Source organism: Netta rufina, assembly GCF_964035555.1.
Source record: "Netta rufina genome assembly, chromosome: 19".
NCBI classification, from domain to species: Eukaryota; Metazoa; Chordata; class Aves; order Anseriformes; family Anatidae; genus Netta; species Netta rufina.
The window spans coordinates 1,102,841-1,130,278 of record NC_140143.1 but is presented as its reverse complement, the minus strand read 5'-3'; the positions used below and the strand labels follow the sequence as shown (position 1 = coordinate 1,130,278).

General features: G+C 68.4%; 2 protein-coding genes across 2 annotated transcripts; both read left to right on the top strand.

The window, feature by feature from the left end:
* Positions 1 to 528: 528 nt before the first annotated feature.
* LOC311216902 (alpha-N-acetylgalactosaminide alpha-2,6-sialyltransferase 2-like) lies at positions 529 to 3,885 on the top strand. Its single transcript, XM_084298523.1, has 9 exons — positions 529 to 986; positions 1,433 to 1,577; positions 1,687 to 1,852; positions 2,035 to 2,200; positions 2,283 to 2,421; positions 2,532 to 2,635; positions 2,734 to 2,817; positions 2,904 to 3,003; positions 3,266 to 3,885. The coding sequence occupies exons 1-9, from the start codon at positions 835 to 837 to the stop codon at positions 3,443 to 3,445; spliced, it is 1,236 nt and encodes a 411-aa protein (XP_084154649.1). The 5' UTR covers positions 529 to 834; the 3' UTR covers positions 3,446 to 3,885.
* A 2,871-nt stretch (positions 3,886 to 6,756) lies between these two features.
* AATK (apoptosis associated tyrosine kinase) lies at positions 6,757 to 26,124 on the top strand (the record flags this gene model as incomplete). The annotated part of the gene is made up of 14 exons (XM_084298414.1): positions 6,757 to 6,835; positions 16,538 to 16,671; positions 17,529 to 17,670; positions 18,618 to 18,697; positions 18,994 to 19,112; positions 19,556 to 19,643; positions 19,843 to 19,976; positions 20,657 to 20,741; positions 21,369 to 21,490; positions 21,670 to 21,819; positions 21,970 to 25,129; positions 25,235 to 25,400; positions 25,503 to 25,730; positions 25,926 to 26,124. 14 exons carry the CDS (start codon positions 6,757 to 6,759, stop codon positions 25,952 to 25,954), a joined length of 4,716 nt encoding a protein of 1,571 aa, XP_084154540.1. The 3' UTR covers positions 25,955 to 26,124.
* Positions 26,125 to 27,438: the final 1,314 nt, after the last annotated feature.

Here is a 27,438-nt window from a genome sequence, read left to right as displayed (position 1 = left end):
TAAAATATTCCATTTTACCAGGTAAATGGCTGTCGGGTGCAGGTGGGCAGAGCGATCCTGCGGCAGCCCCTTCCCCTCTTCCCCCGTTTTGGTGCTGTGCTGTCTGCCCCCGGGTGTTCCCCGTGGTGCTGTCCCCAGAGTGCGACCAGCACCAAAACCGCTGTTGGGGGGCAAAAACCCGTGGCCAGGGGGGCACCTCCACCCCCTGCCTCCCCCGGGGACCGAGCGGCTCCGGGTCCAACTCCTGCTCCTGGAGGACGTTCGTTGTGCCGGGTGCCGCTGGCTGCGAGCTGGAGCTGATCTGCAGAGGGGGCAGGAGGGGCGCACGGCCCCATCCTGCGCCGGCAGCTGGCCCAGCCCCTGCTTCCACCATGGTTGCATCTCTGACGCCTGCTTCCTGACCCCGCTCCTACCTCCACCTCCCTATTGCGAGCTTCCGCCCCGGGGCTGCCCGCGGCCGTGCCCTGCGCCCCCGCTGCCCCTGTTGGCACGGCTGCACCCCGGTCCCTAGAGAACCGGCGGGGACGAGGCCGTGCCCGAGGGAGGCAGCGAGGCCGAGCAGCGTGGCCGGGAGCCTGGTGCAGGTCTGGGTGCTGGGGAAACGCAGCAGGGACGTGGGAGGCCTCAGCCTGGGAGCGGTGCCGGTGGAGGGGCTGTCCCCTGGTTTCCTGCCCAGTGTCACGGGCACCGTCCACCTTTCGTCCCTCAACGTGTGAGCGGAGGTCCTGCGGCCGTCTGGAGGAAGGCAGGGACGAGGAACGGCGCCGTGGGGGCCACCCGGAGCTTTGCGCATTGTTTCCGGGGTCTCCTGTCCCCTCTCCACCAGCAGCTGCCATGAGAAGACCCCCGGCACTCGGCTGCTGCCGCGCCGCCCTCGCGCCGTGCCCGGGGCGCTGTGGCCGCGGTGCCGGGCTGGCCCTCGCCCTCCTGGCCCTGCTGCTGCTGCTCCTGGCCACGCAGCGCAGGCTGGGGCTCGAGCTCTCCAGGTACCGTGGGGCTGGGAGGGTCGTGGGGCTGGGCTGGGGGCTGCGTGGCTGCCCCCTGGCCCCGGGGGGGGGTTCCCCAGAGCCATTTTTGCCCTGGGAAATGATTAACCCCGAGTCCACCTCTGTCTGTCTGCCCTCTCCGCGGGTGCCTGGCTGCAGCTCCCGGCCTTGGCTTGGACCTTGTCCTGCAGCCGGCTCCAAGCCTTGGCTCCTGCTTTCTGCTTTGCAACACGGGGGTGGCCGGGGAGGGGGGTGCTGAGCACCACCACGGGGCATCGTCACCTCCACAGTGCCCCGGTGGCACCGGCAGAGCCTCAGCAGCACTTCCTGCACCTCCCCGGGGCTCCTCTGCTGGTGCTTTCGTGGGCAGGAATGGGCTTGGGCATGGGGCACCCGCGTGCGCGCCACCCTGTGTCCCCCCCCAGCCGCCTCTCTCCTCCCAGCAGGACCCCCACCCGCCTGCAGGCACCCAGACCCCCTACGACAGAGGCCCCGGAGCTGGTGACACGGTCACCACACCTCACCCCTGCCCCCAGCCTGCCACCAAACCTCGGGGACACGTACGGGCGGGACGAGACCTCCCGCAGCTCGGTACGGGCGCTGCGGGGCTGGGGCAGGGACAAGGAGCCACCCGTGTCCCCCCGGCATGGGACACCCTGAGCCGCTGTCACACGCAGGGACTTGTCACCTGTGGTTTCAGGAGTGCCCCAGCAGCATCAGGAGGAGGATTACGGGCACCGAATTTGGGGCTGCCTTCCTGGCCACCGTGCCAGTGCTGCAGTGGGCGCAGCACGCGCAGGAGGACGAGTACCGGCGGCTCCGCAGATACGGGGGGGCTCACGGCTGGAAGGACGTCAGCTGGGACGGTGCGGGGGGTGTGGGGCTGTGGGGGGCACAGGGGGAGCCCTGCACAAAGGGGTGGGCACCGCAGGCACCGGGGCTGCGTCCCGGGGGCTGCTGTGCCATGGGGAGGGGGCGCGGGACCCCGGTGCGCGGGGCTCCCCCCGCTGCACCCTCCCCAAACTCACCATCCCGGGGCTGCCCCCAGTGCTGAAGGCGTCCCTGTCCCTCCTCAACACGTCGGCCAGCGGGCTCCTCGTGGACAGCCGGCAGGCAGCGGCACCCTGCGTGCGCTGCGCCGTGGTGGGCAACGGCGGCATCCTCAACGGGTCCCGCGTGGGGGCTGCCATCGACGCCCACCACCTCGTCTTCAGGTGAGGGCGCACGAGGGGGGCACGGCCCAGACCCAGCTGTGGCAGGGCCAGCGCCTGCCCTGCTCTCTGTTTCATCCTCCAGGGTGAACGGGGCCATCACGGCGGGCTTCGAGGGGGATGTTGGCAACAGGACGTCCTTCTACGTCTTCTCCACCAACACCATGGTGAACGCGCTCGGCAGCTACGCCGCGGATGGCTTCAAGCACCCACCTCAGAGTCCGGTGAGGGAGCTCACAGGGAGGGGAGATGCTGCGGGCACGGCACCGCCAGGGCCCCGTTTGTCACCTCCCGGATGGGGACAGTGCCGGTGTCACCGTGTCCCTTACAACAGGAGACGCGCTACGTCTTCCTCCCGGACCACGACCGCGATTACCTGCTGCTGCGGGCAGCCCTGACCCACCAGCGCGTGGACAGGGGCAGGGACAAGGGGGTCTGGTGAGCGGGGACATGGTGGGCGTGGGGGCTCGGGGGGGTGGGACAGGTGGGTCCCCTCCACCCCGCACCTCCGAGCAGCCGCTGAGACCTCCCCGCAGGCCCCAGGAGTTTTTCGGTGAGGACCTGCGTGCTGACAAGTTCAGGATGCTCCACCCGGATTTCATCCGCTACCTCCGGAACCGGTGAGGAGCCCCCCCAGGGGGGATTCCCCCTCCCCACAGCGCGGCGGGGGAGCCTTTAGCACTTAGCTCCTGCTCGCTGCCCGCAGCTTTCTCCGCTCTGACGTCTTGGCCACGCCGCACTGGCCGCTGTACCGGCCCTCCACCGGCGCCGTGATGCTCCTGGCCGCCATCCACACCTGCGACGAGGTGGGCAGCCCGTGCACGGCTCCGCCGCGGTGGTGCCCGGTGATTCAGGGCTTGGCACGTGGCACAGGGCACAAGGCACATGGCACAGCGCCGTGCCCGCAGCTGCTCCCTCCTGAGGCTCTGCCGAGGATGTTTTGCACCCGTGCATCCTCCCCATCGCCGTCTCTGCTCGTGTCCCCCCTCCTGGAGCAGCTGCGGTGTCCTCACCCCCGTGCCGGGCACCGGGGTCAGGCAGCAGCGTGCTCAGCGCCGCGTCCCGCAGGTGAGCGCCTTCGGGTTCATGACGCCGGGCTACCGGGCGTACTCGGACCACTACTTTGACCGCGGGCACAAGGAGGTGCAGTTCTACGTCAACCACGACCTGAAGCTGGAGATGAGGCTGTGGCAGCGGCTGCAGCGCAGCGGGCTCCTGCGCCTCTACACCGGCACGGAGGGGACGTGATGCCCGCGGCCACCGGGAGCCGGGAGCGCTGCTGGGACCTGAGTGAGGATCTGAGATGCCGGAGGAGGAAACCGTCCTCTGCCCTCCTGCGGGCTCCAAGAAGCCCCGGGGAGAGCTCCTGGGGCAGGGCTGGGCCCAAGCAAGGCGTGCGATGAGCTGCTGGGGCTGCCTGGGGCTGGGGATCAGGGGGTTCCTCCTGTCGCAGCCCTGCTCCCCGGGGGGGCTGTGCCATTGCCTCTGCCCCAGATAAGGATTTGCAGCATCCCCTGCAGAGCCCCGGGCCCTTTTTGCTGCCACAACCCCAGCACTCAGTGGGGAAGGCAGCCCCAATCCCCGTCCTGTGGCCACGGGTGGGTTCCCGTGCCCGGTCCCCCTTGGTGCCCCTCGTGCCCACCCCGTGCCCGCAGCCCTCCTGGAGGGCTCAGCCCCCTGCCCTGCCCCTCCCCAGCATCTCGGAGCCTGGTTTCTAGGCCAGTGCCCGGTTCAGGCATGAATAAACCGGCGGCGTTGCATAACCAGGGATGCAGATTTTCACCGGATGGCTGCTTGCGCCCCGCTGCTGCACGGCCCCCTCCCCGTGCCATGGGGTCCCCGGGCTGCCGGCTGCGTGGCACGAGCCCTGTCCCCATCCCCATCCCTGCCAGGCAGACTGAGCGAGGCTGTCACCGGCTCTGCCAAAGCTCCCCAATTAAGGAGCCTCCCCCCCCAGCTCCCGCCGTGGATTAGCCGGGATCAGTGGAGCCCGTTCGTTAGCTGCAAACGAGCCGAGCAGCTCGGTGGGGAAGGAGGTCAGGAGGGCTGGGTGCTTTTGGCAGCCGCCGCGCAGAGATCGCGGCTCAAGCTGGTGTCTGCCCGGGCAGGGATTAGCCCCGGCCCCAGACAAATCAGCCGGGGGGGGGCTGGAGCAAACGGGCAGGATGCGCGCGGGGTAATCTCCCCGGCTAATTGGGGCGTGCTGCTTGGCCGGGGGGGACGCTGCTCAGGGTGCTGGGGGGGCTCTGTGCCATGCCTGGTGCCGGCACAGCCCCAGGCACGGAGCTTGGAGGGGGTAGGTGCCGCGGGGGTGATGCCCGGGGGGATCCTTACCGGGGCTTCTGGCCTCCGTTTGGCATCTTCCCCGTGGAGGTGCAGAAAGCTGCAAGGAAATGAGGGGGGGGCAGGACGCTGGGCACGGAGGGGCCCAGGCCTGTGCTGGGTTGGGAAGGGCTCAGCCTGGGCATGGGGATCTGGGAGCCCAGAGCTCAAAGAGGAGTGCGGGGCAGAGCTGCCTGGCTGGGCAGGCCCCGTGCACCATCCTGTGCGCATCCCATCCCCAATTCCCATCCCATCACATCCCCAATTCCCATCCTATCTCCAATTCCCACCCCATCCTCACTTCGTCCCTTGGGGATGGATGCATGGCACCGATCGCGGTGTCTGGGTCACTTCATCCCCTTCCTCTCACCAAGGCCTTCGGGGGACGTGTCCAGGTGCCCGGCGCAGCCCGGTGGGTGCCCAGCACGAGTGCAGGCGCCCACCCCCGGTTGGGTTCAGCCTTGCTGTGACTCAACTGGAGCCAGCTCAGCAGCACGAGGAGCAGGACACAGCCACAGCATCCCTGTGGCACCGGCAGCATGGCCCCGAGTCCAGCTCCTGCCATCCCAGTGCATCCCAGTGCCTCGAACCCAACGTCTCCATCTCCGACCAGTGAGCCCAGTGCTGCTCCTGCGGTCGCACAGCAGAGCTGGTGCTGGCACGGCACGAGTGACAGCGGGGCCACCACCTCATGCCCAGGGGAACAGTGGCACAGGGTGGGGGCAGCGGGTCCAGATTGGGGTGCCGGAATGGATGTGGCCCCCAGGGATGTGTAGATGCCACCACAGCTTCGAGAGCGCCCAAATGTCACCCAAGGGTGCCTGGCACAACGCAGGGCTTGCACAGGGGTTGCTTGGCCGATTTGAGGCCTGGGCAGGGCGGATGGGGGACACGGGGGTGTCCCCAAGCTGCACCGAGGCAGTGCGTGGAGACGTGGCCTGAAGAGAGCCAGGGAGAGCAGAGCCCCGGGGGGGCTGCTGGGCAGTGGGGGGGTCACGGGGATGCTGGTGCCATGAAAGCAAAGCGAGCTGGGGGGGGGCTGCCCACTGCCCTGCCATGCAGATCGGGTCAGAGCTGCTCCGGAGCAGCGAGCGCGGAGGCTGGGGCGCAGCGAGCTGGCTCCAGCTGACGGAGGAATGTTTATTCGCCGAGCAGCCTGTAATTTTTCCAGCCCTGTATCTATTTGCGGCAACGTGACATGTGCAGCGTGGTGTTCTGTGCAGGCTTCGAGCCTTGTAAAAAATTAATTGTGTACGCCAAAAAAAAAATATATATATATAAAAAAAATTGGCTTTAAAATATTAAAACCGATCGCGGGGAAGCGAGAGCCCCGTGCACGCAGCCCGTGGTCCCCGTGGGGGGGTCAGGGGCCGGGGCAGGAGCATCCCAGCACGGACCCATTGCGATGTCCCTTGGGGGGGTCCCTGCAGCTGGCTGCTGGCTGGGGGGGGCGGTGACCGGGACCCCCCCGGGGGCTGTGGGGCTGGGAGCTGCCCGTGGTGGGGGTGATGCTTTGGGCTGTCCCCCCCCCCGTCTGTGTCTCAGGCACATTTTGGGGCTGCAGCCCCACGTGCAGGGGCTGCGGCATCGAGCGCCCGAGGCCGGGCTGCGCTCGGGGGGCACCCGATTGAGGGGAGCCCCCAGGGTGGGGGGCTGGTTTTGGGGGGGGGGGGCATGCTGCCAGAGGGGGTCTGGGGTTGGGGTCCTGGTCCTACAGGGGGTGAGGTGGAGATGGGGGGCATGAGGGGGGTGTAGGGACGGGGTGGGGGGGGCTGCGGACCCACAGTGTGCCCCATCCCACCCGTCCCATCCCACTGGTGTCGGGTGGGTCAGCGCGGCCACAGCTCCGCGGGGGGGGGCGCTGCCTGCACCGCCGATGGGGGGAGAGCTTCTGGGGCTCTTCCCCTCCTTAGGGGGGGGGCCCGCTGGGGGTCTTCCCCTCCCCGGGGGGGCCCCGTCGGGGCCTCGCGGGGGCGGCGGAGACGCGCCCCGACCTCTCTGCGTGCGGGGGGGACCGCGGGGAGCCTCCACCTGCCGCCCCCTTCCTCCTTCCCCGGTCCCTCTCCGGTGCCCCCCCCCTCCCCAAATCCCGCTGGGTGGGGGGGGCGGCGGCGGCGCGGCCCCTCCCCGGGGCAGGGGGCGCGGGGCCGCGGCCGCCATGGAGGAGGAGCCGCCGCCGCCGTGCCCAGCGCGGGGCCAGCGGCAGCCGGCGGCCGGGAGGCTCCCCCCGCCGAGCCATGGGCCGCCTCGCCGCCGCTGCCATGTCGGCCGCCTTCCTCAGCCCCAGCCTGGCCTTCAGCTCCCACTTCGATCCCGGTGAGTGCCGCAGCCCCCCCTCCGTCCCGTCCCCCCCCACCACCACCACACCGCGGGGCCACCCGCCCGCCCTTCGCGGGGCACCGGGAGCCGCGCTCCGTTGCGCATCGCCCCGCATCGCCCCGCATCGCCCCGCATCTCCCTGCATCGCTGCAGCCCCTCCGCATCCCCCCCCCCGAGCAGCCCCGGCTCCCTCCGGCTCCCTCCAGGCCCCCCCCGCATCCTTGCAGGGGTCCCCCCGCTCCCCTGCGCTACCCGCACCCCTCGTTCCCACCGTGTGTCCGACCCCCCCCGGGCACCTCCGCATCCCCCGGGCTCGGTTTGCCGGCACCCAGCACCCCGCATCCCGCACCCAGCACCCCGCATCCCTCACCCCGCACCCCCCCGGCCCCCCGGCCCCCCTCCCGTCCCCACTGCCCGGTGGGTGCCGCTGGGGGCCCCGCTGGGCGGCGATGAATGAAGCGTGTGCCCTCGCCTCCCTCGCCTCCAAATGTCAGTGCGCTGCCCTCCCCTCCCCTCCCCTCCCCTCCCTTCCCCTGGCTGTGCCGGATGGAACCGAGCCGCGGGGGCTGCTCCGCGGGGGCGCAGCTCGGCGCAGCTCCCCGAGCGCCGCCGCCGCCACCGGGCGCCGTTGCGGTCCGGGACCGGGGCGCACCGAGGGATCCCCGGGGCCGCGCCGCCCCCGGAGGCACCGGGCAGCTTCCCCACGCCGCCGCCCGCCCGGCCATGCTCGCAGGGAGGAGGAGGAGGAGGAGGACGGAGCCCGGGGCTCAACCCGCAGCCGCCGCCGTGCCGGCTCGGTGCCGGGTGCGCACCGGGAGCCCCCGCTGGCGTTAGGAGGCCGGTGAGGTGCGGGGGGTGTGCGGGGGGTGTGCGGGGCCGTTATGTAAGGCGTCGTGGCGCGGCCTCGCTCGCGCTGCAGCTGCAGGAAGGCTGCGCACAGCGCGGAGCGGGGCTGGCTTTTGTGTGCGCTCGGGGCTGCTGCGGCGCGGGGCTCCGGGAGCCGGGGCGCGCAGGCAGCCGGCCCCCGGCCTCGGAGCCCTCACCGGGGTGGCTCGCGCGTGCTGGGGGCACGGGGACACCTTCACGTGTGGGATCGGACCCCCGGGAGCAGGCAGCGGGGTGGCAGCGCCCCAAATCTGCGGTGACCCGCAGGTGCCAGCGCGTTGGCACCGTCCCTTTGTTTGCCAAAGCTGGGGAAGCGGTGCCAGGGCTCGGCACCGAGCACCCGCTGGCGGCACGACCCGTGCCCTCGTGCCTCCAGCAAGGTCCTCGTGCCAAGGAGACCGAGCGCTGCCCTCGCTGGACACGGCTCAGCTCTGGGTGTCAGCACCGGGCTGCACAACCCGGCCACACCGCGTCCCCCTCGTCCCCTCCTTGCATTTGGGCTGTGCACCCCCCTGCTCGCCGGGAGCGGGGTCCGGTGGCTGCCAGGGGCTGAGGCCGTGGAGGGATTTCATAGAATCCTCGAATCTCCTGAGCTGGAAGGGATATTTCGACGTGAAGCAGCCCGGGATTTACCCGGCCGGGTCTCTGCTGGCGGAGTCTTGGTTCTCAGCCTGCTCGGTATTGATTTGTGTTAGGGAGGAAACCTCTTTTATTTGCATCTAAAATGTGGCAGCGCTGGGAATGAAGATGTATTTACTGTCCTCGTCCTTCGGTATGATTTTTCTCCGGGTTTTCTCCAAGCGCCCAATTTGCCATGCTAATCCCGTCAACCTGGGGATTTGCAGGGCACGTTTGATTTAAAAATCCTCCTGCAGGAAGGTTTGCTGTGGCTGCCTATCGCCATGCTGCGGAGCGCGCTCCCGAATCCGGGACTCTGCTGCTGCTGCTACGACTGACACCCACGATTACCGTCAGGGAAAGAAATTAAAGGGGGGAAAAAACGTATCCTCTGCTTCACGGGCTTGTCATCTTGGGTGTTTGGCAGCACCTCCTGTCTGCGTGGCGGCCCTGATTTTCCTGCTGTTTGCTGGTGCCTGCATGGAGCAGGGGGAAGCGCTTGGCACAGCGGGCAGGGGACAGGGCCCTGAGGGGACCAGTGGGGACAGTGCGGGGACGGTGGTGGCACCTGCTCCATCCTCAGCTTGTGCCATCGGTGGGGCTGCTTGGCTGCGCCCCTGCCAGGCTGTGCCGGTGCCCGGTGCTGCTCTGGGGGCCAGATGCTCCCCCTCTTGTCCCAGTGCTGGGGGCTCAGGGAGGGGTCCCGGTCCCTCCTCCTGCTGGTTTCCCGTCTCTCTTCACCCATCCGCAGCCCAGAGCTGGGGATGCCCTCGCCTGGTGCCCGGGGAGCTGGATCAGGGCTGGTGCTGGAGCTGGGCTCCCACCAGGGTGACCACACCGTGGCCGGGAGCATCGCTGCACCCCTGCCTGCCCTGACCACCACGTCCCCGTTTGTTTTGAGGCCACAGAAGCTCCCACCCTCTCACCATGAAGTCTGTGGCAGCTCCGGCAGTGACGTGAGGATGTCCCCCCCCAGCTCCCCGCCTGCCCCCGGCTCTGCCGCTGCCCCGGCTCCCAGCCTGGACTTCCCCGTCTCAGACCGAGGAGCACGAAATTTTGAAATCGTGAGAAACCTCCTCTCTTCCCCTGCCCAGATCTCTTCTTCCCCTTTTCTTTCCGAGCAGCGCAGTGACGGCTTTTTAATAACGGAAGAGCAAGCGGAACCGCTGGGTGCAGGGCCCCAGTTGGCGTGCTGGGAGGCACTGGGCTGCTGTGGTGGGCAGTACCGGGGCTGTGCTGGGGCTGCTCCATGCCCATGGGGCTGCCGGCACCATCGGTGCCCCACGGCCGTGCCCTGGCACCGTGTGAGCCCTGGGATGGCTCTGTTTGCCCCCCACCCCCCTGGGAGCTGCGTGCCACCCGCGTGGGGATTCAGCGGGCGCTCCGAGCGTGGCCGTGCAACCCGAGGGGAGCAGGGCAATTGGGGTCCTGTTCCTGGACCCCACATGTGTCAGGGCAGCGAGGGTTCAGGGAGACTCTCCACAGCCCCTAAAACATGGGTGCGTGCTGCAGCCCCCTGCCCCAATGACAGGGGGCTGGGGCGGCACCAGGAGCCCCAAATCCCCCCTGGCTTTGCCCGATGCTGGGGGGTGAGGGCAGGAAGGGGGGTGCCTCTGGGGACGCCGGGGGGGACGTGGGGCAGGGAGCTGAGCCTTGGGGTGAAGGCAGCTGCTGCGGGGGCAGCGTGACACCCGGCGCAGCGCGGGGAGCTGCGCGCCCAACGGGCTGCACCTCTCCTCCAGGAGCCGGTGCGTGGAAGGTGTCAGCGGCACGGGGCCGTGTCCGTCCGTCCGTCCGTCCGTCTGTGGAGGCCAGGGTGAGGGGCTGGCAGCGAGGAGCCCCCTCCCGAGCCTCGCAGCTGGGCTGTCGCCGGCAATGGCGTTCGCGCAGCACCGCAGTGCAGCAGGGCAGCTGGGCCCCGCGCTGCGGGAGGACGGAGCCAGCCGGCAGCGCCGCTCCCCCGGGGGTGCCCGGTGGCTCTCAATCTCTCTCTCTCCCCCCCCCTGCCTCCCTTTCTTTCCCCTCCTTCCCTTTCTCGGCTTGCTGCTCCCTCCCCGCCCCGCGCGCTCGGGTGATTCCGTTCTGGATGGCGATACGGATCCCTGTCAAAGCCAATTAGGAGAAATTAATACGCCGAGGCTGAAAGGGCTCCGATCGCGGCGGTGACTCACGGGCTCCCTGCCCGGCTCTCCCCGTCCGGGGGACGCGAGGTGCCAGCACCGGGGACGTGGGGCAGAGCTGGCACCGAGCTGCAGGCACGGCTCCGGTGGTACCGGGGGGGGGGCTGCGTTTGGCTGGGGTCTCCTGGTGCTGTGCCGTGTCCTGCCCCGTGGCCGGGCTGTCAGAGCGGTGTCGTGCACCTCCCAGCCTTTGCCTCGTTTGTTTCCCTTGCTCCTTTTGAGCCCTCGCTGATTCCTGGGGCTGGAAAATCCCCGCCAGGTCGGGCTCCTCTTGTGCCTGGGTCCCAGCGTGTCATCACCGTGGGTGATGCTCATCCCACGTCTGAGCCTGCCCTTACCCCATGTGGCTCTGGAAGCCCAGCCCGAGCTTGTGAGGGTGCAGGGAGCTGTGGGGTGGGGGTCCCGGCCGTGCCCTGCAGCTGCTCGTGGTCTCTGCTCCCCTCTGGCAGCCCCATCCCCAAAAAGACCCCATCCTTTTGGGGCCAGGCTGAGCCGTGGGGACCCTGCGGGGCGCAGCCTGGAGCAGCTCCTGGACGGGGCAGCCCTGGGGAGGCCGGAGGGTGCCGGGGCTCACGAGGGAGGGAGGGCAGCCGTGCTGACACAGCGTGCCTGGGGACAGCAGAACAAATCTCCTCTGGGCATTAATCTCCCCGAAGGCCCTGAGGAAGCGTTTTCTGAGCGTGCTGCTCGGCTCTCGTAGGGCAATTACTGCTCCAACGGCGTTTGGCATCGCCAGAGCTCAGAACCAGGGACCAGCCTGAGCGTGCCGGGCTCCCTGGGGTGACCTGGAGGGGGGTCTCCATCCCAAAGGGCGGCTGCATGGGTAGCACAGGGTGCTGGGGGCTGCTGGAGCCGCTACTCAGTGGGGCTGGGGGCTTGGGGGGGCGTGCTGGGGCTGGCCGAGGGGACTGGGGTGTGTTGGGCAGCACTGTGAGGGTTTGGCCGCCGGAGGAAGCAGGAGCAGGTTCAGGATTTCCTGCAAGTGGCCGTGCCTGCAGCAGGGACGAGGGGAGCGAGCGCCGGGGGCCAGAGGCCCCGTTTCCGTCCCCTCGCCTCTCCCAGCCGTGGCCGCTGCCCTCCCTCGCCGCCTGCTGCTGTGTTTGTTTCAGTGCTGGAGCGAAGGAAAGTTCTGGTGTGGGGGCAGGCAGTGAGTGGGGTGCAGGGAGAGGGGGACCCTGGGGCTGCGGGGGCTGCGCACCCCCAGTTGGCCCTGAGTGGCCATCCTGCTCCTGCTCGCAGCATCCCCGACACCCCTCGGGGCACCTGGGGCTGCGTGATGCCAAAAATGCTTGCTAAAATCCCATCCTGTTAATTTTTGGGGTCTCTTCCCCTTGCCCGCTGCAGCCGGAGCTGTTTGGAGACCTGTGGGAAGGGGCTGGCGGAGCTGGGGGAGGCATCGCGCAGCCGAGGGCTCCGAAACTGGGGCAGGCAAAGGGAAGCTCCTCAGGGCCAGGCACAGCGCACGGCATCGGCCCTAAAAATCAGCAGGACCCTTCCCTGCGGCTGGGGGTGGGCAGAGACCCCCTGTGTGTGCCCCAGCCCCCAGCCCCTGCCTTTTTTGCCTGCCCCCAGGGCATCCCCGGATGTCCCCGAGCCATTGGGGCCGCCCGGTGCTGCTCCCAGCCAGAGAGGTCAGAGGCACGTGGGGATGCGCTCGGCTTCAGCCTCTTGCAGGAGCCCTGCTCGCCTCTGTCGCCCGTTTTTGGAGCCGAAGCTGCTTGTTTCATAACGTCGCCGAGCATTTCTGATAAAAATAGGCTGCCCCGCTCCACGCGGCTTCGCTCCCGCCGTTACGTAAAGGCTGCTTCGCCGGCTGCTGGGAGCCTGCTCCTGGCCTTGCTCGTGGTGCTGTGCCCGTGGTGCCGTGCTCATTGTGCCGTGCCCACGGTGCTGTGCCTGTGGTGCTGTGCCTTTGGTGCCGTGCTCATGGTGCTGTGCCCACGGTGCCGTGCCCATGGTGCCATGCCCATGGTGCTGTGCCCATGGTACCGTGCCCACGGTGCCATGCGCATTGTGCCATGCCCACGGTGCTGTGCCCATGGTGCTGTGCCCACAGTGCCATGCCCGTGGTGCCACACTCATTGTGCCATGCCCACGGTGCTGTGCCCACGGTGCTGTGCCCCTGGTGCCGTGCCATGGTGCCCCCCACCAGCACACCCACCCTCGTGGCACCGCGCAGCCCCCTTTGGGCACAGGGCATGGTGGCAGCGGGCACCCCCCGCGCTCTCCTCCCTCGGGGCAGCGCGGGTGCTGAGCTCTCTCTTGCCACCCATGGTGCAGGGCACGAGGAGCCCTCATCCTGTGCCATCCCCTGGGATTTTGCTTCAGCCACGGCCGAGGGTTTGCTGTGAGGGAGCCGGAGCCGGAGCGTCCCTGCCGGCGTGGGAGGCGTTCCAGTGATTGCCTTTAGGCCAGATCTAACACACGGAGCAAGGGAATGTGGTTTAAATCGTCAATTAATCTTGCTCCGTGTGCTTTTTATTTTTATTTTTTAATTATTATTTTCTCAGAAGAAGAAGGTGGAAGCTGCCCGTGGCTGGCGTGCACCCACTTGAAATGCGGGGCTGCAGCGGGAGCGGCTTTGATGGAGGAACTTGATTTTTTTGTTTCTAAGCACGCTGACGCGCTCGGTGTGTGCACAACAATGCTGCGGCTCGGCCTGCACTTATCGCAGCCCTAATTTTTATTTCATCACGTTAGAAAATGATGGATGATCTTCTTTTTATTTTCCATCTAATTATTTTTTACTGCTAATTCATCCCGAGCTGATAAAACCAGAATGAAGAGGCACGAATCAATCCTTTTAAAACCCTTCTGCGCTGGTTATCTGAGCCCGCGTTAGAAGACGCACACGGGGAGCAGCTCATCGAGGCATGCCTCGCATTTACAATTAAGATCTGGTAAACCCCGGCGATGCTGACGGGGTGGCACTGCTGGGAAAAGGTCTCTGGGGCTGTGTCGGGTGCTGCGCCCTCAATCCCTGGGTTTGGGAGCCAGGGGAGCACAGCCCTGCCTGTGGTTCCCGCGTGGCTGCTGCCGGATCCACGGCTCTGGTGGGTGACCCTGCCCCACCGTGCGCCCGGGTGCCTCAGTTTCCCTCCGGGGCTGCGAGGAGCAGCCTCGTGCCGGCGTGCTAAATGGCAGCGGACGGCTTCTTGCTGCCTGGATGCATGTGGGTGAGCAGAGCGCTCATCCTTTGAGGTGTAAAATTGCTTTCCTGGAAGCTGCCCACAGATCCGGGCCCTTCGTCTGGCCGGGGATTAAAATGTTACCAGGGCCGTGCTTGCGCCGGGAGAGCAGCTGGACGTGGTGCTGGGTCCTGAGAGTTTGAACCCAGCCCCGCACCCTGCCTGAATCCAGCTCCAAAACCTGCCCCCTGCCCAAATCCGGCCCCAGCACCTGCACCCTGCCCGAATTCAGCACCTGCACCCCACACCCTGCCCAAACCCGCACCCAGCCCTGTACCTTGCACCCTGCCCAAACCCACGCCCAGCCCAGCACCCTGCCCAAATCCAGCCCCAGCACCCGCACCCTGCTCCAACCCACACCCAACCCTATATCCTGCGATCCCACAAGGGCTCCTGCTCCCCGTTGGCTCTTGTCCCATTCCCTTACACCCAGTGCCGGGGAGGGTCCCTGGGGCAACGGTGGGCTGACAAAAGGGGTCTGAGTGCCGTGGGCAAGGGGTGTCCCCGTCGTTCTCCCTGAACATCCCCATCCTGCAGGCAGCAGGTCCTCATTCCATGCTGCAGGTGCCCAGTGGGGAAACTGAGGCACGATAAAGCAGCTCAAACAGCACCTCCAGCAAGGGGCTGGGGGATGGAGAGGGAAGGGGAGGGGGGGTCTTGGCTGTTTGCCCCAGCGGGAAGGGAAGGAGCGGGGTGGTGGCCGCTCGGGTGGGACCCCCCTGCTGCCCACGGGGCTGTGGGTGCGGGGCTTTGCGGGGAGCCCCGGGGCTCTCCCCTTCCGCACACGTCAGCCCCGTTCCTCGCCCGCTCTCGCCGGGCAGAGGCGAGCGGCGGCGGCGGCAGCATCCCCGCGCGATGGCTGGCGGAGCGGCCGCAGGCGCTGGGCGAACGTGAGTCAGCAAAGGAGCCGGGAAGGGCTGAGCCCTGGGCTGCGGGGCTCAAGGGCTCAAGGGGAGGGGGGCTGCAGGCTTTCCCGGTGCCTTTTAAGAAAGGGATTTTATTGTATTTTTATTTTTTTATTTTATTTTTTATTATTTTTTTTTTGGATAGGGGGGTGGGCGATGCAACAGGGCGCGGGGCGCAGCAGCGCGGGCAGAGCTGAGCCCCCACGGGTGCCGTGGAGAGGGGCTGGGGCTGGTGCCACGCTGGGGGCTCTGCTGAGTGTCACCCCCCTGTCCCCTGCTGTCCCCCCCCAGCTTGGGGTTGGGGGCTGTGTGTTGCCTGCCTTGTGGGCAGCCCTGGAGCATCCCCGCTCGGGGGCTGCCCCCCCAGTGATGCAGCAATTCCCGCTGCCTTTCCCGGCCAGGCTGGGGGTGCACCGAGCTGGCTGCTCTCAGCGTGACTCCACGGCGAGGCTGGGCTGTTTGGGGGGGGAGAGCTGTGGCTGGGAGGGTCCCGCGGGACCCCCGTGGCCTGGAGTGGTGAGGGGGGGTTCATGGAGGTGCCAGAAAGGTGTGCAGGGCTCCCAGCCCTCCTGGGGGGCTGGTGACCCCCCTCCTGCCCCTGAGTGGCCCCCCAGCCCCAGCTCTGCCCCCCCCCAGGCTGCTGGTGCCCGGCCTTGGTGCAGGGGCTGCGCGGTGCCAAGGCTGGGGAGGGATTGGTGCCGGTCACAGCTCCCACACCGCCAGTTGTGCAGGTGGGGAAACTGAGGCAGGAGCGGGCAGCACCCCCCGCGCCTTGTTTTTTGGGCTGGTTCATCCAAAAAGCTCCATTTCCCGAGCTGTGGCCTTGGGGCGGCTCAGCTGACGGTCCCTGCTGGACAGGCTTCTGTCGCTGCGCTCCGCTCCCCTGTCGGCGTTCAAAAGGCTCTGCTGGGTGAGTCATTTTCTCTCTCTCGCTGTCCCACTATCCAAGGAAAATGGTGACATTCGCTGTACAAAGTGTGTTCACCATGGAAACGGGCTGAAAGCAGAGAGAATGCCACCCCCGGCTCCTCCCAGGTTTCGGCTGTGCATCGCCGAGCCTCAGAAGATGGCTCTGGGGCTCCCTCGGCGAGCACCGACCCCGACACCAGCTCCGGGCCGGCCGCGCTGCGAGGGCACGGGGCCAGCCCTGGAGTGGCCGTGCGGGGCGAGCGGGGCCATCCCCAACCCTCCTGCCCTTCAGGTGCCTCCCCAAGGGCACGCGGTGCGGGGGCAGAGCTGTGCCGGTGGTGCCAGCCCCGCTCCCTGGCCGGCGTGGTGCTGAGCCCAGCACGGTGAAGGTTTGGGGTCGGTGATGGCACAGCCCCGGGGCACGGGGACGCGCTCGGTGGTGCCGCTGCGGGTTTTTTTTGCTTCCTCCTGCCACAATCCGCCGGTTGTTCGGGAGGCTCTGGGCAGAATAGTAATGTGGCAGCTGCCTGGCCGCGGGCGCACCGAGGGCTGGCAGCTGAGGGGACGTGGTGCGGGCTGAGCCCCGCGGGGTGGGAGGCAGGATTTGGGGTTTCTGTGCCGGGAGGTGTGCGGGGAGCATCCCCGTGCCCCGTTGGATGTGGTCTGGGGTTGGTGTGGGGTTTGGGGAGGTGGGGCTGGGGCTTGCCCGGTGGTGTTTGCCCCCTGATGGAGCCGGGTAGGGCGCAGGGAGCTGTTGGTGCCAGCAGGAGCAAGGGTTTGGGGACCTGGGACCCCCAGGCTGGTGCATGGGGTGTCATTGTCACCGTGCGGGTACCATGCATGGGGTCTCTGCCTTGTCCCCCTCCGTGCAGGCTGCCTGCGGGGTCCTGCCTCAGCCCTGGGTCCCCCCGTGCGCTCCCCTCCCTCTCCTGGCCCCGAGCTGGGGGCTCAGCAGTGCTGACCCGGCCTCCCTGATCCATCTCCTGACCCCACAAACCCCCCCTGTCCCCGCAGACGGCACCCCCCTTAGCGAGCTCTCCTGGTCCTCCTCGCTGGCCGTCGTGGCCGTTTCCTTCTCCGGGCTCTTCACCTTCATCTTCCTCATGTTGGCCTGCCTGTGCTGCAAGAAGGGAGACATCGGCTTCAAGGTGAGCACCGGGGGGGGGATTAGGGGTGGGCAGGGGGGGCCAGGCTGCTGTGCAGCCCCCGTGCATCCCCCCGGGCTCAGCATCACCGTGGGCCATATCCTGACCCTGTGCCGCACGGTGCCGGGATGCTGCAGGGCTCAGCATCTCCTCGGGTCATATCCTGACCCCCCCCCGGGCTCCCCGCTGCACGGGGCCAGGCCATGGCATGGTTAAGGGCCGGTCGCAGTCCCACCCGCACGCCCCCGGGGTGGGAGGCACCCTGACCTCACAGGCACAGAATGTGCCGAGAAACACTTTTCCCTAATTGCTGGCATTTTTGTGGAGGCTTGCGGGCGCCCGCGGCAGGAGGGGGGTCAGGCATGGAGGGAGGGGGGACGCACGCTGGGGCCCGTTGTGTAACCATCCCACACCGTCCGGAGCACCTCTCCGTGCCGCAGGGGAACAATGAGCCCCCTCGTGCCCCCCTGCCGGCTATATAGGGGCGCCGAGCCCCGGCCGGGCACTGCCCGTGCCCGGTGGGTTGTGGTGCACGGCACCCCGGGGTGCAGCGCTGCCGGCGGCATTGGCAGCACCATGAGAGGCTGTCGGGCAGGGGCAGGGCGATGCTCACCCTCGCCTACCTGCTCGCCAAGGCGGCTTTTGGGAGCCGGGCACTGGATGGGTGCCGCCACCAGGTATTGGGGCTGGGGGCTGGGGCAGCGCCTGGTGCTGGGGGAAGCTTCTTGGGGTCTCCGTGCACGGGGCTGTGCGATGTGCAGGGGGTGTGGGGCAGGCTGCGGGGAGCCCACAGGGTCAGTTGTCTCTGCTCGGTGTGTGTCCCCCCCATCCCCTGCGCGCCCCCCTCCGCCCCGGCCCAGGAGTTTGAGAACGCCGAGGGGGACGACTACGTGACGGAGTTCTCGGCCCAGGGCTCGCCCGCCCCGCAGCATGGCCCCGAGGTTTACATCCTGCCCCTCACCGAGGTCTCGCTGCCCATGGCCAAGCAGCCGGGGCGCTCAGGTAAGCCGAGGGGTGGGCACCGGGACCCCCCGCTGCACCCTGACCCTGCACCGCCGTGCCGTGGGGTGGGCACGGGAAGGGTGACCCCAGCCAAAGGGTTTGGCCAAAGGGTTTAACCAAAGGGTTTAGCCAAAGGGTTTGGCCAAAGGGTTTAACCAAAGGGTTTGGCCAAAGGGTTTAGCCAAAGGGTTTAGCCAAAGGGTTTAGCCAAAGCAGCTCCCGGGCGAGGGGGGGGGATTCCGAGGCCCCTCTGCACAAGGCAGCACCCCGAATCCTCTCCTGGCACCAAGGGGAGCAGCGTGCGTCCCCAGCGGGGTGCAGCGGGACACGGAGTGCCCCGTCCCATGCCATCCACCAGCCCCAGCCCTGCGTAAACAAGGCAGTGAGTGGGAGAGGAATCCAGGGGGGGACCAGGGGGGGCCGGGACCGCTGTGCCACAGCCCCCTCGCTCCCATTGTGGCGCTCCCCGGCTCGGAGAATGGCAGCAGTGTGATGGGGCCGGCGCGGTGCGGGGCGGCGCAGCGCGGCCCAACAATGGCCCCATTGCTGCACCCCTTGGCATGGGTGCCTGGGGGGGCAGGACCTGCACCGGGAGGGGGCCGGGAGCAGGGGGGGGGGCTAAATGCCAGCGCTGCAGCTCGGCTGCGCTCTGCTCTCCCCATCCCTGGGGAGGAGAAGGGGTCGGGGACGGTGCCCGGGCACACCGGTGCCCCACGTCCCGCAGCCTGCACGGCCCCAAGAGGATGCCCGGCAGGGAGAGCGCCCTGGCTGCGGGGTGCCTGGGGCTGCCCCCCCCCACGATGAGGGGACAGCAGCCGGGGACAGCGTGGGGTGGCACAGCGGGGGCACCGGGACTCGGCCGGCACCGGAGGGTAACGGGGAGCGGGCTGAGCGCGGGGGCGCAGGGGTTTGGGGGCGCACGGGCAGCTGGATGTGCCCCTTTACAGTGCAGCTCCTCAAGTCCGCGGACCTGGGGCGGCAGAGCCTGCTGTACCTGAAGGAGATTGGTCATGGATGGTTCGGAAAGGTGAGTGCCACCCTGGGGGGGCAGAGCCGGGGCCGTGGGGGCACGGGGACATCGGGACAGTGGGGTATCGGGGCAGTGGGATATCAGGATAGTGGGATATTGGGGCAGGGGGATGTCAGGACACCAGGGCACTGGAGCAGGGAGTGTGCCGGATCCAGGGCTGCTCCAGCTCTCGTGCCACGCCAGGACGGGGGCTGCAGGGGGCTGCGTGTGCCCGTCGGGATGCCAAATGTAGGGGTCAGGGCCGGGGATCGCTGGTGAGGATGGAGCGGGACGCCTCTGCCCCTTGCCCCGAGGTGTTCCTGGGGGAGGTGAACTCGGGCATCAGCAGCACCCAGGTGGTGGTGAAGGAGCTGAAGGCCAGCGCCAGCGTGCAGGACCAGATGCAGTTCCTGGAGGAAGCGCAGCCCTACAGGTGGGTGCGGGGTCGCTCCGTGGTGCCGATCCTGCGCCGGGCACATCCCCAAACTATGCGCTGTCCCCCCCGTGTCACAGCTGGCTGAGCAGAGCTGTCACGGGGAAGGTGCTGGGTGCCTGGATGAGCTCTCCATGCAGCACGGCTCCATCCCGGGGCTCGCTGGCTGCGGGGAGCTGCTGGTGCCCAGCCCCGGCTGCGCTGAGGTCATGGGCACGGAGGGAGGGGGGCACGGAGCCGGCCTGTGCCCTGCGAGAGCTGAACAAATGCCCCTTTGTGGCGTGTCCTGGGGTGCTGGGACACAGTGGTACCCGCTCCCAGCCCTTCCCGTCAGCCCTCGCGCCCCAGGGGGGCCCCCCCAATGCTGCCAACCCCCCCCCAGCTCCTGCTGGCTTGGTGGCAGCCCCGCGGTGCCGACGTGCCCCTCGCTCTGCCCCTCGCAGGGCTCTCCAGCACACCAACCTGCTGCAGTGCCTGGCCCAGTGCGCCGAGGTCACCCCGTACCTGCTGGTGATGGAGTTCTGCCCGCTGGTGAGTCCCCCCCATGTCCCCAGGGAGCCACCGTGGGGCCGTGGCTAGCCTCTTGTGGCCACTCGAGCTGCCGAACGGCGTGCCATGGTGGCGGGGAGGCACGAGGCACGGCTCTGCCAGGCTTGGCACGGCTCAGCCGAGAGCAGAGCCAGCCCCTGGGGCAGGAGGGCAGCGGGGTGACGGTGGCACCGCCCCGCAGGGTGACCTGAAGGGATACCTGCGGAGCTGCCGGGGGGCCGACACCATGGCCCCCGACCCGCTGACCCTGCAGAGGATGGCGTGCGAGGTGGCCTGCGGCGTCCTGCACCTGCACAGGAACAACTACATCCACAGGTAGGCTGCCTGGGGGGGGGGGGGGGATGGGCTTGGGCAGCCCCCCCAGGACGCCGGCGTCCCCCCAAACCTCTGCTCCTCCTGCCCAACAATATCCTGGTGCTGAGTGAGTTGCACACGGAGACTCCAGCATCAGTGATTTTGTTGAGGAAGGGGAGCGCTGCCGTCGGGGCCACCCCACCCGAGCCGGGCTGCTCGGGTGCAACCCTGCGAGCGATGCTGTGGCTGGAGGGAGGGTCGTGGGGGGCATGGCTGTGCTGGAGGGGGGGGGTCCTGTGGGCATCCCAGCCTCGGTGGGCCCTGCGGCACCTGGGGGGGGTCTCCCCATGCGGTCCTGGTGTGCGCCCCAGCTGCGCGCACCCTCTCCGGGGCTGGTGCCAGCAGGGGTAGGAGGTGCCCGGGCGTGCATTGCTCGGGGAACCTGCTTTCTGCTCGGCTCAGCGCCTGATGGATGGACGGATGGACAGAGGCGCAGCTGGGGCGCAGCGCAGGAATTCCTGCTGTGCATTTGCTGCCTGGTTTTATCGGCACGCCCGGCGCTTGGCCGCCGCGTAGCCACCCCGCTCCTGCTCCTGCTCCTGCTCCCGCTCCTGCTCCCTGCTCACGGTGCTGCTCGGGGTGCCCCGTGTCCCCCCCACTACCCCCCGGGGGTGGTGACAGCGCCGAGGTTTGCTTGGCAGCGACCTGGCCCTGCGGAACTGCCTGCTGACCGCCGACCTGACCGTCAAGATCGGGGACTACGGGCTCTCGCACTGCAAGTACAAAGTAAGGCTGGTTTGGGTGAGCAGGGGGCAGCTTGGGTGGGTGGGTGGGGGGCTCAGGGACCTGCTGTGCACACACACAGCTCTGCACACACACACACCCCTCTCCAACCCTTCCCTGCCATGCCAGGGCAGCCCCTGCCCCGTGCCCTTTGCTGGGGCAGCGGGTGGGTGCTTCCCTGGAGACCACCACCCTGTGAGCAATGCTCCAGGACCGAGCTGTCCTTGTTGGCTCGTCCCCAGGCAGCCCAAGCTCTGTGGCACGAGCTCCCAAAAAGTTCCTGGGCTGGATGTGTCCCGTGGCAGCTGCAGAAATGGCAGGGCTGGGGCTGGGAGGCAGAAGGCAAGCAGTGGGAGGAGGCTGGGGGTCTGCCAGGGGCTCAGGACGGGGAGACAGCGGGAGCAGGAGGAGAGGGAGGAGGCAGAAAGCGGGGTGGCCGGCCTGGAGGAACGGCACGGTGGGGCTGGGGGCTGCAGGGGGAGCAGAGCAGGCACCGAGGGGCTCGGGGTGAGGTTATGGGGTGGCATAGTGGGTCTGGGGGGGTGTGGGGAGGCTGGCGTGGTGCTGTGGCCGGTCCCTTACGCGTAGGTTTGACGTTCTCTTCTCGTACTGACCCTGCATACTTGGCAGGACGACTACTTCGTGACGGCCGACCAGCTCTGGGTGCCGCTGCGCTGGATCGCCCCCGAGCTCATCGACGAGGTGCACGGCAACCTGCTGATCGTGGACCAGACCAAGGCCAGCAACGTCTGGTGAGCAGGGCAGGGGGGGCACGGGGGGGCTGCTGCCGGCACGGCTCGGTCTAGAGGCGCACGGCACCCACTGACATAAGCAGGACACGTCGGGGTGCATCGTTTGTGGGGCTGCGGGACGGTGGTGGGATTTTTTTTGGGGGGGTCCCCGTGTGCTCAGCATCCCGCCGTGCCCGCAGGTCTCTGGGCGTCACCATCTGGGAGCTGTTCGAGCTGGGCAGCCAGCCCTACGACCACTACTCCGACCGCCAAGTGCTCGCCTACGCCATCAAGGAGCAGCAGCTGAAGCTGCCCAAGCCCCAGCTGAAGCTGTCGCTGGCGGAGCGCTGGTGAGCGCATCCTGCCCCCTTCCTCTCCGTATTTCCCCGGGGTGTGGGGGTCTTTCTCGGGGTCCACCCCGTGCCACGGCTCCGGCACGGCGAGGCGCTGCTGGGGCCGGAGCAGAGCGGCTGTGCTGAGCCCCCTGTTCGCCACGGCAGGTACGAGGTGATGCAGTTCTGCTGGCTGCAGCCCGAGCAGCGCCCCACGGCCGAGGAGGTGCACCTGCTGCTCTCCTACCTCTGCGCCAAAGGAGCCACGGAGGCCGAGGAGGAGTTCGAGAAGCGCTGGAACTCCATGAAGCCCAACAGCAGCGCCAGCGGCAGCCACCACGGCGCCGAGCTCTCCTCCTTCCCGCTGCTGGAGCAGTTCTCGGCCGACGGCTTCCCCTCGGACGGGGACGACATCCTCACCGTGATGGAGACCAGCCACGGCCTCAACTTCGAGTACAAGTGGGAGCACACCAAGACCGAGCACTTCCAGGCCCCCCTGGGGTCCCTGAGCCCCAGCAGCGCCGCCCGCTACCACGACCTCTACTACCCGGCCGCCTCGGCCGGGCGCCTCAGCCTGGGGGTCTCGCCCTCCTGCTACGAGTGCAAGCAGCCCGGCTGCCCCGGCCTCCCCGCCCCCGGCGTGGTGCCCATCCTGGGCGCCCACAGCCCCTCTCTCGGCAGCGAGTATTACATCCGCATCGAGGGGCCGGCCGAGGGCAGCGGCGAGCTGGACTACGCCATGTGCTCCTACAGCCCCGAGGGCGAGCGGGGCTCCCCGCGGCCCCCGTCCTGCTGGAGACCCCAGGGCACGCGGGGCGGCAGCACCTACGACTCCGACAGCAGCCCCACCGTCTCCCTCAGCATGGAGCCGCTGCTGGGCCACGCGCCGGCGGGCGAAGGCTCGTGGGAGTGCGCTGAGTACTACCCCTACGCCTGCCCGGGGCAGGAGCAGCGCGGCTACGAGCCGTCCCCCGGCCACGGGGCTGAGCGGTACCTGCTGGAGGATGAGCACAACGAGCCGGGCGGCAAGGACTGGCCCGTGCCCGGCTTCCAGCACAGCATCTTCGGCGACCCGCTGGGCGTCTCCCCCTCAGTGAACTGCGCCTACAGCCCCCGGGGGTACGGGCAGCCCCCGGGGCAGAGCGCAACCCGGCCGGACTGCGTGGCGCTGGAGCTGGGCGACGACAGCCCCCCGGGAGCCCCCCACCCGGAGGGTGCCAGCCCGCCGGCCCCGCAGCAACCCTGGGCCTCCAACAGCTCCTCCAACAACAACATCGGTGGCAGCCCGGCCGCCCGCGAGCCCGGGGACAGCTGGTGCTACCGCCGCATGATCACCTTCCGCGGGCTGATGGCCAAGCCGCTGGGCACCGTGCCGCGCGGCCAGCCCCAGCTCGGGGGGTCCCCTCCGGGCCTCGATTTTCGCCGCCCTCGGGGGCAGGAGCAGGCCCCCAGCACGGCCGGCGGCTCCTCCCCGTGCCGCTCGCCCTCCCCGCGGAGCCAGGCCTGGCAGAGCCGTGACTCATCAGCCTCTGGCTGCTCTCAGACGGTGGCGGTGGCGCTGGCTGGCGGCCCCAGCACGCCACGGGGCCCCGGCGCAGCCCCGGCAGCCGTAGCCGGGCCCCAGCCGTGCCCGCAGGATGCCCGCCCGGCCGAGGGCACGGAGGGGAGCAGCCCTGCCCGCAGCCCCGTGCCGTGCGCCACCGCTGCGCTGGGGCTGGGGGAGGCTGCCCCCATGGCTGGCACCGCAGCCCCAAACCCTGGGACCCCCACGGAGCCCGGTGTAGACGGTGCCCAGCCTGCAGCGGAGGCTGCTGAGGCACCGGTGCCCGGGGAGGCGGCTGCGGACAGCGGCACGTGTCCTGCCAGCGACACGGACAGGACCCCGGACAAGACGTTCTCCAGCGCCAGCTTCCCCGCTGGGGACGAGGGGAGCGACGAGGACACGGCGGAGCTGACCTCCGGCGTCTTCACCGATTTCTCCGGGGACTACATGGAGAGGGTGGACATGGCCCCGGCGTTCAAGTCCCTGCAAAAGCAGGTGGGGACGCCGGATTCCCTGGAGTCCCTGGACATCCCCTCCACAGCCAGCTCCTGCGAGGTGTTCAGCCCCACCGCCTTCGCGCCCGCGGGGCAGCCCAAGGCGCTCGACAGCGGCTACGACACCGAGAACAACGAGTCCCCCGAGTTCGTCCTCAAGGAGCCCCACGAGCCCCGAGAGCCAGAGGCTTTTGGCCAGCTGGGGAAGCCTCCCCCAGGGTTGCCGGGGGCTGAGGGCGAGGTCCCGGCCCCCGAGACGCGGCTCTCGGCGTCCTTCAGCGCCGAGCTGCACGGCCTCTCCGAGAAGAACCCGTACCGTGACTCTGCCTACTTCTCCGACTACGACACCGAGGCCGAGCGCGGCCCCAAGGAGGACGAGGACAGTGACGGGTCCGAGAGCCCGGAGGCAGAGAAGGAGGGATCCCAGCCCCACGCACAGGACCTGGGACAAGCCCCCGGGCTGGGCGAGGACCCGCTGCACCCCCCAGGAGCCCCCGGGAGCCCCCCGGCAGCGCCCAGCACAGCAGAGGCATCTGAAGCACCAGATATCGGGGTCTCTGCAGGGGACTGGAGGGGGGCAGAGGCTGGGGATGCCCCGGCTGGCCCCACAGCACAAGAGGCTGGCACCGACCCGCGAGCCATGGGGCCAGGCACAGATGGAGACACCCCAGGGGTCTGCAGCGTCCCCCCGGGCTCGGTGCCACCCAAGACTTTCTTCTTGTCCCCAGTGCCAGCGAGCCCCGAGGAGCCAGCACCGGGCAGAGGGACCCCCGAGGCTGAGGGCGTCCCCGGACTGGGGGGGGATGTGTCCGGGGGCGAACAGACTGTGTCCCCCACGCCAGGGCTGGGGGAAGCGGGGCTGTCCCCAGAGGGCACCGGGGTGGGCATCGCCCCCGGAGGGGACGCTCCAGGGGGTCCCAGCACGCCGCTATCGGGGGGTGAATCACCGGTGCGCTCCCCCCCGGGGCTCTCCCTGCTCCCATGCGCCCGGGAGCCACGGCCGGCCACCTCGGAGCGCCGAGAGGAGCCGGAGGAGGAGGAGGAGGACACGGAGGACAGCGACGAGTCGGACGAGGAGCTGCGTTGCTACAACATCCAGGAGCAGAGCGAGGAGAGCGAGGAGGAGCCGGCGGCCGTGCCCATCGTGGTGGCCGAGAGCCACAGCAGCAGGAACCTGCGCAGCCTCCTCAAGATGCCCAGCCTGCTCTCCGAGGCCTTCTGCGAGGACCTGGAGCGCAAGAAGAAGGCCGTGTCCTTCTACGACGATGTCACCATCTACCTCTTCGACCAGGTGAGGGCAGGGCCTGGGGAGGGCGCACGGTGGTGGGCACGGCACGGGGGGTCTTTGAGCCCCGGGCTTGCCACCAGCAAGCCACCAGCATCTCCTCCTTCCCAGGAAAGTCCCACGCGGGAGCTGGGCGAGCAGAGCTTCCCGGACGCCCCCGAGCCTTCAGGGCAGCCCCCGGCCAGCGGCAGCCCCACGAGCCCCACGAGCCCCGCCAGCCCCACGGACAGGCTGAGCGCCTCCGACGACTCCTCGGACGGCAACGCCTCGGAAGAGAGTAAGGGGGACCCGGTGGGGGCAGCGGGGTGGCGGTGGGGCCGGGCGGGTGACCCCCCCTGCGTGGTGGGCTCAGCCCCAGCCCCCTCGCTCTGCGTCACAGGCGGTGGCTTCGAGTGGGACGACGACTTTCCGCTCATGCCGGTGAAGCCGTCGCTGATGTCCTCGCTGTCGGGGACACCGGCCGAGCCCGACCCCTCCGTCCCCGCGCTGCTGCCGGCCCCCAAGCAGGTGCTGCCCCTCCAGTTCTCCCGTTTCACGGTCTCGCCTGCCCCGGTGTCCCGCTTCTCCATCACCCACGTCTCCGACTCGGACATGGACTCCATAGGAGGTGAGGCCCCGCCGCGTGCCCACCCTGGGGGTCCCCAAGCATCGGGGACCCCCTTCTCCCCCGCAGGGCCACCCCTTGCAGCCCGGACACTTGGTGCCCTGTGCCCCCTCGGGGACCAGTCACCCCCGGGCCACCTCATCCCTACGAGCACTGTACCCGGTGCCCTGCTCACGCCGCCTCTCTGCTCCTTTCCAGGCAGCAGCGAAGACGGTGACCGGGAGTGAGCCAGCCTGGGTGCTCAGCTGCTAGCGGCACCGGCACCGGCACCGGCCGGCGGCCACGGAGGACAGGGGCAGAGCCGGAGTGGGACCTGGCCCGGGCTCCCGGCACCGAGCTCCGATTTTTTTTTTTTTTTTAAAGGGGATTTGGTCGGAAGGAGTTTGGGTGCTGCTGCTGGTCGGAGCCGGGCACGGCCCGGGGCGAGGCGGTGGGTGCCGGCCGTGCGTGCGTGCGCGAGCAGATGGCTGCGCGTGTATACATAGATATATATATATAGACATATATATATATAAATTAGAGCATTCACGGGGTAGTGCCCTGACCTTGCTAACATTTGCGGAGTCCCCCCCACCCCAGTGAAGACCCCCACCCCTTTGGCTTCTCGCCCACGTGTGCTCCCGAGGCGGTGTTTGTCCCCACGTCCCCCCTGTGCCGTGCACCTCGATGTCCCCCCCGTGTCCCTCCCTGCCCGGGCTGGCGCTGGCTCTTGGTGGCTGGGGAGGGGCTGGGGGGGTTACAGGGGCTGCAGCACGGCTCGAGGGGGCCGGGGAGCTCCCAGCCCTCGCGTTTTGCCTGGTCCTTCTGGGGAGCAGCCCCCGGCGCGGGGAGGGACCCCCCCAGGGGGCTGAGAAGCTGGGGAGGGGGAGCGCCAACCCGACTATTTTTGTATTTAAAGAAAAGGAAAAAAAAATACTAAAAAAAAACAAAAACAAAAACAAAAACAAAAACAAAACTTGCTGTTGACAGAACTCACATTGACGCGGTTTTAAGTTATTGTTGCCAAAGAGATGTAAAGAGTTTGTGGAGGCATTTTGGGGGGGGGGGGGGTGGTCTTGCGGTTTGTTCGTTCAGGGTTTTTTTTGTTGTTGTTTTCTTTTTTTTTTTTTTTTTTTTTTTTTTAATTCATTTAAGGCTTAGGATAATTGTGCAATTCCAGCTTCCAGAAGGAAATGGGACTAAGCGGAGCTGAGCGAAACCTTGAAATCAGGGCTGTTTCCTTTGGGGCCAATAGACCAAACCCTGAGGTGAGAAATGTCCCCCCCCCCCAGACCCTCCCCAACCCCTCCCCGTGTCCTGCAGCCCGGGCTGGCTCCCGTGGGTGCGTGGGGTGAGTGCACACACGAACACACGCGTGCACACACACACACACATACGCACACGTGTGGCTACGTGCCATGGGATGGGATGGGGGCTGCTTTTGGCCCCGGGGGGGGGGCTCGGTGCTGCAGCACCAGCCCGTTCCCCAGCACGGCACAGTTAAAATGCCAGGGGGTGAGGCTCAGCCTCGCCGGGCACCGTGTCCCTCCCCACCCTCGCACCTTCTCCAGCCCACCCTGCGCTCGTGCCTGCTGCCGGTGCCACGTCCTTGTCCCCCCAGGGACAAGTGGGGTCCCCAAACCCCAGCCCCAGCCCCGAAGGCCGGGGAGGCTGCGCCTGCCCCGTGCCCTCCCTGCTGCACCTCCCGCAGCCTTCCTAATTTACCCAGCTC